The 12414-nt window shown below is 54.3% G+C and overlaps 1 protein-coding gene across 2 annotated transcripts in view; it reads left to right on the forward strand.

The window, feature by feature from the left end:
- The window catches only part of ZCCHC14 (zinc finger CCHC-type containing 14), a 67628-nt gene extending 55589 nt beyond the window's left edge, over window positions 1–12039 (forward strand). For both annotated transcript variants that reach the window (XM_003126814.5, XM_005664297.2), the window contains 8 exons: window positions 386–480; window positions 563–617; window positions 2348–2627; window positions 4820–4911; window positions 5499–5626; window positions 6295–6435; window positions 6516–7982; window positions 9051–12039. In XM_003126814.5, coding sequence (XP_003126862.4) covers window positions 386–480; window positions 563–617; window positions 2348–2627; window positions 4820–4911; window positions 5499–5626; window positions 6295–6435; window positions 6516–7982; window positions 9051–9106 — 2314 coding nt within the window. In that variant the 3' untranslated portion in view covers window positions 9107–12039. The remainder of the gene's footprint in view (window positions 1–385; window positions 481–562; window positions 618–2347; window positions 2628–4819; window positions 4912–5498; window positions 5627–6294; window positions 6436–6515; window positions 7983–9050) is intronic.

Genomic DNA, 12414 nt, shown 5'->3' on the forward strand with positions numbered 1-12414 from the left:
CATGGGCTGTGCTTGCGGCCAGTGTCCTGCGGTGTAGTACAGTGTAAATAAGGAAACGGGGAGTTCCCATCGGGGCTCAGTAGAAAATCATCTCACTAGTATCCATGAGGACGAAGGTTCGATCCCTGGCTTCTCTCAGTGGGTTAAGGATCCGGCATTGCCAAGAGCTGTGGTGTAGCTCACAGAAGCGGCTCAGATCCTGCGTGGCTCTGGCTGTGGTGTAGGCCGGCAGCTGCAGTTCTGATTCAACCCCTAGCCTGGGAACCCCCATAAGCCACAGGTGCAGCCCTAAAAAGACAAAAAAGAGAAAACTAAAAATTTTTTTCCCACTTCGTTTTTGGTAATGTATTTTAATGCTGATAAAACTATTTTGTTTAATTTTCAGGTATTTGGCTTCGTTACCTTCTCACATATTAAAAAATGACCATGTTAAGAAATTTTTCAGCACTTCATCTCCCACCCAACAGCTTCAAAGTCCAAGTGAGTTTGAAAGATGTAATTAAATAAAAATAGGAACATTTTTATAGTCTGTAAATTTTATGACATTTACTTTAACTCGTAGGTCCTGGCACCCCTTCTCTTTCCAACGTCGGTACCGTGATGGGCGTCTCTGGAAGGTAAGGTTTCCGCTTTGTGACCAGCGCACGTCCCGGCAGCCCTGTTACCCAGCTCGCTTCCCACCGTGTGTGAACAGTTGTTTCTAAAGTGAAGTCATTTTTTTGTCTTGCTCTTGAATAACATGGAGGGAAGAATTGGAAAGAGAGAATCCACTTGTCTTTTTAGGCTGTGCCTGCTGCATGTGGGAATTCCCAGGCTAGGGGTTGAGTGGGAGCTGCAGCCGCCACCCCACACCACAGCCATGGCAAAACCGGATCTGAGCCGCGTCTGTGACCTACACCACCGCCACGACAATGCTGGATCCTTCACCTGCTGAGCAGGGCCAGGGATCGAACCCACATCCTCATAGAGACAATGTCGGCTCCTTAACCCACTGAGCCACATGGGAATGCTGAGATAATCCACTTTTTGATTTCTTTAAAAAAAAAAGTTCTCAGAGCCACTGGATTGAGAGCATTCCTAAAGACTCTTATTGTAAAGGCCAGTTTCTGGGTCCTGAACATTCTAGGAAACCGAAATTTCTAAGAATCCTCATTTTTAGACTCTCCTGAGGTGATCAAGCCCACAAAGGGCCAGAGTTGCTGCTCTAGGAGTTCCCCTACCACACGGGGCCAGAATGATGGTAGCAGTGCTCAGGTGACAGACAGACTGCCTGCCTGCCTGGACTGACAGCCAGCTCTAAAGTGGAATGACAGAGTTCCCGTCGTGGCGCAGTGGTTAACGAATCCAACTAGGAACCATGAGGTTGCGGGTTCGATCCCTGGCCTTGCTAAGTGGGTTAACGATCCAGCGTTGCCGAGAGCTGTGGTGTAGGTTGCAGACGAGGCTCAGATCCCGTGTTGCTGTGGCTCTGGTGTAGGCCGGTGGCTACAGCTCCGATTGGACCCCTAGCCCGGGAACCTCCATATGCCGCGGGAGCGGCCCAAGAAATGGCAAGAAGACAAAAAAATAAATAAAGCGGGATGACGTCACAGGCAGTGCGCACGCTCTCGCTTGCGCGCGCTCTCTCTCGCTCTCTCTCTCGCTCTCTCTCTCGCTCTCTCTCTCTCGCTCTCGCTCGCTCGCTCGCTCGCTCTCTCTGTCTTCTGCCCCCTCTGCCTGGTGTGGGCAGACACACACCACGTCTGCGAGTCTGCGGTTTGATGTGGGAGGGCGGAGACAGAAAGTGCTGCTTTTGGTCCTTTTACCTTTCCTGGAATTTACTTTTTTAAAAAACAAATTTGGGAGTTCCCGTCATGGCTCAGTGTCTAACGAACCCGCCAAGTATTCATGAGGTTGCGGGTTTGATCCCTGGCCTTGCATGTTGGGTTCAGGATGCGGCGTTGCCGTGAGCTGCAGTGTAGGCCGGCGGCGGTAGCTCCAATTCAAGCCCTAGCCTGGGAACCTCCATAGGCCGTGGGCGCACCCTAAAGAGACCCCCCCAAAAAAAAGAAAAAAAAATTTGGATGTTAAAGATTTTGGAGTTAGTTTTAATATGATTTTCAGTATCATCCTGGGATAGAAGTAACAGAAAGAGGAGCTCCTGTTGCGGCACCATGGAAACGAATCTGACTAGTGTGCATAAGGATGCAAGTTCGATCCCTGGCCCCACTCAGTGGGTTAAGGATCCGAGCCCTGCAGACCTCTGCCCAGGCCAGGCTCTGTGGTTAGCAGTGGACACGGCTGCAGTGCAGTCCAGGTGTATGAGCTGGTCGTAGCCTTTCGACAGCACCCGTCTTCTGTCCCACAGGCCTGTGTGTGGAGTGGCCGGCATCCCGTCCTCTCAGAGCGGCGCCCAGCACCACATGCAGCACCCGGCCAGTGCGGCCGCCCTGCCACACTGCTCGCACGCGGGGGCTGCGGGCTCGGCGCTGGCCTACCGGACCCCGATGGACAGCTCGCCCACCATCCTGATGCCTTCCAGTCTGCAGGCCCCTCAGCCCCAGGAGCAAAATGGGATTTTAGACTGGCTTCGGAAACTGCGTTTGCACAAGTACTACCCGGTCTTCAAACAGCTCACGATGGAGAAGGTGTGCTGGTCGAATTTGCTGGGTCTCTCACATGACCGCTCTTCAGGCCTCATTCCTGGAGGCACTGAGTTGTGTTCCGAGTGTGTGACGAGGGGTCTTAACACCCGCAGGCCTCACTCCTGGGGGCCCTGAGTTGTGTTCCGAGTGTGTGACGAGGGGTCTTAACACCCACAGGCGGCCTGCGTCTGTGAGCTTTTGCCGCAGGACCCGCGCCTTTGGGTTTCCGAAGGCTGCCTGCAGCTGAAGCAAAGCTGTAACGCGATGGTTCGTAGGATCGCTTTTTTAAGATAGTTGGAGGTCCTTGCAAGTTAGGTGCTTTCTCCCCGTGACGTAAAGGCTGTTAGGTCTCCAGTGGCCTCACGGTGGGTGGCGAGTTCTGGTGTCCCGCCTCTGTCTTAGATGCCCTTTGACGTAGGCCTTTTCCCAGGACCCCGCATGCTCGGATGCAAGTAAGCGGCTGTCTGATGATTTGGCTTCATTTAGGGTCATACAGCTAAAAGAATAGATGAATTTTTTGTATTTCAAGCAGTCCTACATGGAAACTACTTTTTCCCGAAGAGAGTTTTGCCATGGAGTGTTTTTTTTTTCAGTGTTAAAAAAAATTCTGGGAGTTCCCATCGTGGCTCAGTGGAAACGAATCTGACTAGTATCCATGAGGACACAGGTTCGATCCCTGGCCTCGCTCAGTGGGTTAAGGATCCGGCATTGCTGTGAGCTGTGACATAGGTCACAGACGCAGCTGGAATCCTGTGTTGCAGTGGCTGTGGTGTAGGCCAGCAGCTGCAGCTCTGTATTCGACCCCTAGCCTATGAACTTGTATGTGCCATGAATGCAGTCAAAAAAAAAAATTTTTTTTCCTGAAATTTCTTGTTTCATTGCCACTGATTAAAGTAAATTAGACCAGGAGTTCCTTTTGTGGCGCAGCAGAAACAAATCCGATAAGCATCCATGAGGTCATAGGTTCAGTCCCTGGTCTTGCTCAGTGAGTTATGTATGTATCCGGTGTTGCCGTGAGCTGTGGTGTAGTTCACAGATGTGGCTCAGATCCCACGTTGCTGTGGCTGTGGCCCAGGCTGGCAGCTGCAGCTCCGATTTGGTCCCTCGCCTGGGAACCTCCGTCTGCTGCAGGTGTGGCCCTAAAAACAAAACAAAAAGTATTAGACCCTTACGCGCTGTTTGAATCTGAGCTCCCCCTGCTGGATGAAGTGACGTGAGGGCTGTTATCTTTGTAAACATTTCATTTTTCCAAAAATCTGCAGTGGACGAATCTAGAAATCAATCTTGACTTCGAAGAAAAGCACACTTTTTTTTCGTTTCTGGCTGCCCCACGACAAAGGCGTTCCCAGTCCAGGGATCGGGTCTAAGCCACAGATGTGACCTGTACCACCACTGCCGCAGTGCTGGATCTTTTAACACGCTGCGCCGGACTAGGGACCGGACCCGTGTCCTGGTGCTGCAGAGACGCTGCCTATCTGGTTGTGCCCTAGCAGGAGTTCCAAGAAACACATTTGAAGTATATTCTCAGAACTCTCAGTTTATGATTCATAAATCTTAAAGACAAAAGATTTTACTAACCTCGGTGATGGTCCCTTTAAAAAGTTTTAGTTTCACGTGTGAGCTGAAATGGCTAAAGTCACAAACCATGTTACACGGCCTGTTGAGAGCCAGGTGTGTGGCCAGTGGCTTGGGTGGCCATTCGCTTGGGATGGTTTCTACTTTTCTGGGTCATTTGCTGCCCAGCAACGTTGCCATTGTCCCTGCAGTGAGTGTGATTTGAAGAAAAAAGAACTGCTAAAGAAGACTGGGCTCCTGTCTGTGGCAGGGTGGCTGGCTTGTGTTTGGGTGTGGGGCTCCTAAGAGGGAGCCACTCCAGAGGCTGCCTCTCTGCAACGGTCGAGGCCGCAGGACGCTGTGTGCAGTCACCTGCCAGGGAGCAGGGCCTTCCAGGTGCCCGAGCTCGACTGTCCAGGAAGGCCCAGTGGACACAGCCCGTGACTCTCGTGAGCATCGTGTGCTTTGAACTGTGGGTGCCACATCATTAATCAAGTAAATGTTTTCCTGTCTCTAATCCTGTTAGGTTTGAGTTGTTAACATACTCTAGAGGCGGACTAGACTTATTAAGCTCCAGGTTATTTTCTTTCAGAATCCTAATTAATTCTCAGTAACTTCGTAATTTGTTTCTTCTGTGGTAGTTTCTGAGCCTTACTGAAGAAGATCTGAATAAATTCGAATCCCTCACCATGGGAGCAAAGAAAAAACTCAAGACTCAGCTGGAGCTGGAGAAGTAAGCGTGAATGCTCGTGGAATGTGTGTTCATTTTAGGTGCCAGCGTGCAGAACAGGTGCTGGGGTTTATCAGTGACTGGATTGCTTTAGATTGCTTATGAACTCTGATGCTTTTACTTTATTTTATTTTTCTGTCTTTTCTAGGGCCGTACCCGTGGCATGTGGAGGTTCCCAGGCTAGGGGTCCAATCGGAGCTATAGCTGCCGGCCTACACCATAGCCATGGCAACACCAGATCCGAGCCGCGTCTGCGACCTACACCACAGCTCACGGCAACGCTGGATTCTTAACCCACTGAGCGAGCTCAGGGATTGAGCAATGGTTCATGGTTCTTAGTCGGGTTCGTTAACCACTGAGCCAGGACGGGAACTCCTCTGATGCTTGTAAATGTCTGTGGACGTGGCTTGGGTTTGCTGGAAGGGCCTCTAGAGTGACTGGCGAGTCAGAAGGCGTCTCATCCCCCTGGCCATGAGCTGGTGGACGTACTCTTCTGGGGAACGTGTGCACCTGGCGGAGTTGGGGAACCACTGGCGCCTTCTTCAGCAGAATCGAGCCCCCGCTTGTTGGCGTGCTTTGCTCTTGTACAGGGAGAAGTCGGAGAAGCGGTGCCTGAACCCCGCAGCCCCCGCGCCGGTCAGCAGCAGCGGAGTGGCCCGTGTGCCCCCCACCAGCCACGTGGGGCCGGTGCAGGCGGTGCGAGGCAGCCATGCCGCAGGTGGGTGGGGCCGCGACTTCGTCGCTGGCCGTGATTTTAGCTTTTACGGTTTCTCCTGTAGGAAAACAGCAGGGACACTGGGTTGGAAGCTGGAGTCTGGTGACTCCTGCAGCTGTCTGGGCAGAAGGGGTCCATCTGGCCAGAGGCTGAGAGGAGGATGGACGCGCCCTTCCCCCCGGGCAGGCTCGGGGCCTTGGGGCCGTCTCGAAGGGCTCTTGCCACCCCACCAGCCTTCCTCTGCTTCCTGCCCTTGTCCCTCAGAAAGCGCTCCAAGTATCAAAGGGACGGCGAACCAGGAAGTAAAATGGTGCCTCTTGTCAGCGGGGGTTTGACCGGAAAGGTCTTGGGATCCTGGGCCCCGAAGACAGAGGGCTCGGGGTGGGGGTGGCTGCCTCTGGGGCACCCGGGGGCTGGGGGACCCTTCCTGTCCGGCAGTGTTTGCTCGGGGAGGCTGAGGCTTGGTCGTGCGCATCTGCTGCCTGGCGAGCCTGTGTGACAAGGAAAGGACAGCACCTGCCTCCTTAGGGTTGACGTGAAAGGGAGTGTGACAGGCATGTGCCAGGGGCAACGCGGGCACAGTCGATGCCGGCTGGCAGGCGCCTGTTGGTGACCTGCAGCACCTGGAGCCCAGTGCCGTCTTCAGACTGTCACCCGTCCCATGTCTGCAGCGCTGCGGGTGGAAGTGGAGCAGCCCCCTCACCAGACGGCGCGGGAAGGCAGCTCCTCTGAGTGCTCCAGCTCCTCGCCCAGCCCGATGGGGGTGCAGGCCCGGGAGGAGAGCTCGGACAGCGCCGAGGAAAACGACAGACGTAAGGCGCCCCGCGTGCCCGCCCGGCCCGGCCCGGCCCGGCCCGGCCCGGCGGCTGCCTGACGCTCTTTCCGTCTCCAGGGCTGGAGGTCCACTCGGAGGGCGCCGACAAGGACAAGCCGGTGACGCTGCTGAACCACTTCACCTCGAGCTCCGCCAGACCCACGGCCCAGGTCCTGCCCGTGCAGAACGAGGCGGGCTCCAGCCCGTCGGGCCACCACCCGCTGCCCCCCCAGATGATGACGGCCTCGCACATGGCGCCCATCCGGATGCTGAGCTCCGTGCACAAGGCCGAGCGGGGCGGCGCCGACCTGAAGCTGCTCTCGTCGTCCGTGCACTCGCTGCTGTCTCTGGAGGAGCGCGGCAAAGTCTCCGCGCCGAGAAGCGGCCTCAAGGTGGACAAGGGCTTCGGCAGTGCCATGCTGGACGTGCTCCCCACGTCCAGCCCCCATCAGCCCATGCAGGTCCTCTCGGGCCTGGCCGACAGCAGCGCCGTGTCACCCGCCGTGTCCTTTGGTCCCCGCACCAAAGTGGTCCCTGCATCCGCGCTTGACAGGGCGATGAAGCCGGCGCAGCAGCCGGGCCTGGGGGCGGAGACCAGCACCGCTGCCCCCGGGACGTCCAGCACCGTCTTCCACGTGGCTCGGCCACCCATCAAACTCCTGGTGTCCTCGTCTGTCCCTGCGGATTCTGCTGTCCCCGGGCAAACGTCCTGTTCCAGTAACGTGCAGATAAGTGTGCCCCCTGCAATAATAAACCCCCGGACTGCGCTGTACACAGCCAACACCAAAGCTGCCTTCTCTGCGATGAGCAGTGTGCCCGTGGGCCCCCTGCAGGGCAGCTTCTGTGCGAACAGCAACACTGCCTCCTCCAGTAGCCACCCCTCCACGTCCTTCGCAAACATGGCCAGCGTGCCCAGCTGCCCGGCCCCCAGCTCCAGCCCCGCACTCTCCTCTGTCCCCGAGAGCAGCTTCTACAGTGGCGGCGGCGGCGGCGGCAGCTCCCCCGGGAGCGTCCCCGCCTCGGCCCAGAACCACCACCACCACCACCACCATCAGCAGCAGCAGCAGCCGGCGCCCCAGCAGCCCGCGCCCGCCCCACCGCCCGGCTGCGTCGTGTGCACGTCGTGCGGCTGCAGCGGGAGCTGCGGCTCGAGCGGCCTGACCGTCAGCTACGCCAACTACTTCCAGCACCCGTTCTCGGGCCCGTCCGTCTTCCCCTTCCCGTTCCTGCCCTTCAGCCCCGTGTGCGGCAGCGGCTACGTGGGCGCCCAGCAGTACGGCGGCGGCGCCTTCCCGGTCGTACACTCGCCCTACGGCGGCGGCGTGGGCCCCGAGCCCGTGCTGGGCGGCCAGTCTGCCTTTGCCGTCCCACCCGTGCAGAACTTCATGGCAGGGGCGGCGGGCGTCTACCAGGCCCAGGGCTTGGTGGGCAGTAGCAATGGTTCCAGTCACAAAAAGAGCGGGAATCTCTCGTGTTACAACTGTGGGGCCACGGGCCACCGCGCTCAGGACTGCAAGCAGCCGTCCATGGACTTCAGTCGGCAAGGTAAAGGCTCCGGCGGCGGCGCGGCCGGGCGGGGGGCTGTGTGTGCAAGCTGAACACAGTCCGCTTTCGCTGCTTGAAAGCGGCCGCAGGTGATTTTTCCGACGCGCTCTGAGAAAGCAAGCGACTGTGGGCAGGCTCTGCGGCCCCCGGGGGCGGCCTTGGTTCCGAGAGGTCTCTGCGCTTTGGGCGCGCCCTCACTTTCCCGAGCGCGGCTGGCCAGCCGTTGCCCCCATGGCTCCTTCTCAGCCTGTTGCATGGGACTGAGGAGCACGTGTGGGCGACTTCAAGCCTTTGCCAGCATCGAACTGACAACCAAGGGGGTGGCATGTGAGCTGAGGGCCGCAGATGGAACCTGCTGTCCCCGCTTCTGTTCCCAGTCCGGGGGGCCGTGGCCGTGGGGGTGTGCGGCTGCGTGGTGTCCTTGCTCCCTGGGCCGCATCTTCTTCCTGCCCCCTGTCCTACCTCCAGAGGCGCTTCTGTCTCCTTTAGTCGTGTGTGTGTTTGCTGTCGTTATGACACCAGCTCTGCTCTTGCTGTCTGTCTGGGGCAGATGAAGCTGGGCCCAGCCCGACTGCCCTCTGCGCAACCTTGGCAAGGCAGTCACTTGCCTTCCAGAGACTTTGGAGGGTTGCTGCAGACTTGCCTCAGTCCCCTGGAGAGCTTTATAGGCAACTCAGAATCCGGTCTGGCGGCAGGTGGGGTGATGGGGGCTGCGGGCAACCCCGCTGATAGGGATGATGCTGCACCTCCTGACACAGCGAGCCCAGAGCCTGTGGGGGTGGCCCTCGCCCCGGGGACGGGGCCAGCTGACCCTGCCAGAGCACCCGTGGAACGACCACGCGGACTGGGCGCTCTGCGGTCTTTTCACCCCTTGTCTGGCCTGACAGACGTCAAAACAGCGCCCAGGTTGGGTTGGGGCGGAGGAGGGTGCTTGGGAGAGGTTAGAACAGAGGGTCTGGGTTTCTGGTACCCAAATCTTGACCTGTGACTCCAGAAGTGAGTTTGGACAGATGATGGCAGGAATTCTCTGGTGATTCAAATGTGGTCTCTTTTCCCCCCCTTCTCCAGGTACTTTTAGGTTGAAATATGCCCCTCCAGCAGAAAGTCTGGACTCCACAGATTGATATTTTTCTCTGGCAACAGAACACTATTAAGCCATGGAGACCTAAGGAAAATTCAATACAGAACTGAGAAGTCTAGTTGCTGTTGAGCTTAATATTTTTAATCCAAAGGTGCTTTACTTTACTAGACTGGATAGAAAACCTAGCGTAGGAATGCATCAAACTCAAGTTTTATTGCCAAAATCCTAGGTGGGAGCTTGATGTCAGGACTGGCCTAGTGGGCATCTCCACTCTGAGTGACAACTGGCCACCTCCACCCTTGGCTGCAATGCAGAGACCTCCCGTCTCCCGAAGAGCATGGCCCTAACTGGTCCTCGTAGGCTCACTCGTAATTCCAGGGCAGCTGCTGCGTGAGGTTCGCGCCGAGGACTGCAGGTCGGAGTTCTCCACGGGGAGTCCTACCCGTCGGACTTGACCCCGGTGAGGGAAAATGTCGCCTTGTTCCGTTCCGTTCCGTTCCGTTCCGTTCCCACAGTGGTCAGGCACTAGTCTCTGGGCTTCTTAAGGATTGCACTACCGACGAATGTACACTGACGGCAGTCTCTGCGGTTCCGGAGACCTCCTCCCCACGACCAGTCCGTGCAGGACACTCAGAGAACCCGTTTTTAAAGAGTTGGCACCAGCAGGCTACACGACTTAGTACACAACAGAGATTTTAGTATTTCCTTCCCTCCTCAAAACAACTTGTAGCAGTTTCAGGTTTTTAATTTTTTTTTCCTGCAAATAAATTTAAACGATGTTACTAAATAGAAATAGTTCCTCGCAACAACTTCATTTCTAAGGGTCCAAGTCCCAGAGAGTCCCTCGTCGTCAAAGCTTTGAGGACAGCTTCCTTCCCCGCCCTTCAGAGCTTTGAGTTCTGTCGTCTTCCACCACCGAGGAACGCTGGCAGAGGCGTGCGGGCAGCGTGGCCGGCGCGCGGCTCTGAGGGTGCTGCACGTGCCTGGCCGAGCTTGCAAGTGCTTTACCTCCCACGGACTCCCCGCGGACCCCAAGGCCTCCTGCTCGCGGATTCACACTTGAGACAGCCACTCCAACAACAGTAATAATACAGTCCTGTGATTTATGAGCAAAAGATTTGAAATTTTCTCCCGCCTGTCGGCTTCTCTTGTCATAGGCTGTTATCAACAGTTCTGTTAAACGTTACCTGGAAAACTACCGTAGAAAGTGGTAAGACTCTGAAAGAGACTGACTCTACCGACAGGGCAGAGCTGTAAGATCTGCACAAGTCTAGTTTTATCAAGGTGGGAAATAAAGTCCACCACACAGCTCTCAGTTTCACCCAGTGCAGCGAGAGCTTTTGGTCTGAAAGTTAGGGACTTAAGCTTCAAGGCTAGAGGGGATTTTCTGCTCAGACATCGTTTTAAATACTAAAGCCTTCAATATTAAAATACTGATTGGTAAGGCCTTGCCCAGGGATTTTCCAGTTGAATATACTTATTTTAAAAAAAAGATCACAATATTCAGACCATTCTTAAAACCGGACAATCAGCCTCATGTAAAATTGGTGTAAATCAAAAGAATACCCTAGAATTTGAGGTAGTGTGATGTGAGGTTGCAAATTCTGGAATCAGTTTCCAGGCTTCGTGGAAACTACAGCAGAAGGTTGTTCCTTTTTTTTATGCAAGGCTTTTAGTAGAGTTTCTAGAGCTTTATTTTAGTAGAGTTTCGTTTCTATGCAATGCAGGATCGACAGACCTCTGTGTTCTCTCTCTCCTGGTACACAGCGTGACACACAGTTGTGAAGCAGTGACGACGCCTGCAGCAGCTTTTGGGGGGAATGTCACACTGATCTCCTAAATCATAAACACTACGAAATGTCAAAATAACACGAACTGACACAACTTTGCCTTAAAGAGTACTAGACTGGGACTTGTCATGTTACGTTTAAGAAAGACTTAGAGTGTTCTTTGATGTTTACGATTTTAATATTTCTGAAGGCCACTAGAGTGGCCTGGGTATGTGCTGAAAGCCAAACTTTTAAATTTCTTGGTTTTTTAAACAAAGAACTATTTTAAATAAATCCTATTTCACCACAGTGGAATTGTTGAAAACTGTCTCATAACAAAAGAAAAAAAGCATATTTAGGGGTTTTTTGTTGTTGTTTTAGTGGGCAGCACTGGGGAATGAACGTGTCGCTTGTTACCCTTGTAACTATTTTGATAAATATTAGAGGCTAGCATTAAATACAACACAAAGTTCATCTTCAGTTTGAAGTACGACATTCAGATTGAGGGAAGTTCAGACAGTGTGTGGCTGTGTTCCAGTTCCTGCAGGTCTTAGAAACTCCCAGCTGGCTCTCAGCTCAGCACGCGCCTGTGGAGTGGCGTCTCCCAGGGAGGCCGTCACACGTGAGCACGAGACGCGACACACAGGACACAAAGCACTCAGCTGCCGAGCCATGAGACCTCTTCCCAGGCGAATCTCATACGTGGACTTGGGAATATGCGCTAGCAGTATTCTGATGAGATTTCTCTCCAAAAGCAACCGCCGTCAGCCAGCCTGAAGACCGTCTGGCATCTCTCAGAGGGCACCATCAGCTACCAAGCATAGACCACCCTGACCCTTTCAACTGCTTAATCGCCGTTTTCCCGAAATCGTGGGCTGTTTCCAAATGCTGTGGCAACCAGGTAGGTGTGGCACCAGCCACTTTGCTCTGTGGAGTCTGTCCTATTTTAAAGTTTCTAACCCCATTTGTAATCTCCAAGAATGGGGAACGTGGAATGTACAGACTTAGTAGAATACAGTGTTGGGATAAAACACTAATCTTCTTTGTTTTTTTACGCAAAAACACTCAATTTTCTACCTTATTTTCTAATTTTTATTTCATGGTAATATCGAAAATTGGAAAGTGTACAACTGTTTTAAAAAACTTCTAATTGCTAAAGAGCACTGAGAAAATGGGAGTAGCACTTCAAATAAAACTATTTTCTTGAAAGCAGATATGTGATTGGGTATTTTAAAAAACCAGCATCATTTCTAATGTCCAAAAACGTGCAGGAGTCAGCTTGTTAACGTAGTAGCTAGGAGGCTCAGTATTGTAATTCACCGTTTAGAATTCTAGGTCCTTTATGGCGAGAAGCCCACATAGTTTAAACCGCACGTCCGGAGGCGCGTGGTGGCCTCGCCACTTGGCCTGACGGTCCACGGGTCCACGGCCGTGAGGCGTCCCCGTGGGCACGCAGGCTGACCGGGGCTCTCGCCTCTGTCCTCCCTCCAGGGCTGCAAAGGAGCACTTGCTGCGCGCGACTTGGGTTGCGGGACCCGCCTCGCGCGCTGTCATCTGGTCCCTCTGCCTGCTTCCGTGGTGG

The sequence above is a fragment of the Sus scrofa genome, chromosome 6, assembly GCF_000003025.6.
Source record: "Sus scrofa isolate TJ Tabasco breed Duroc chromosome 6, Sscrofa11.1, whole genome shotgun sequence".
Classification (NCBI taxonomy): Eukaryota; Metazoa; Chordata; class Mammalia; order Artiodactyla; family Suidae; genus Sus; species Sus scrofa.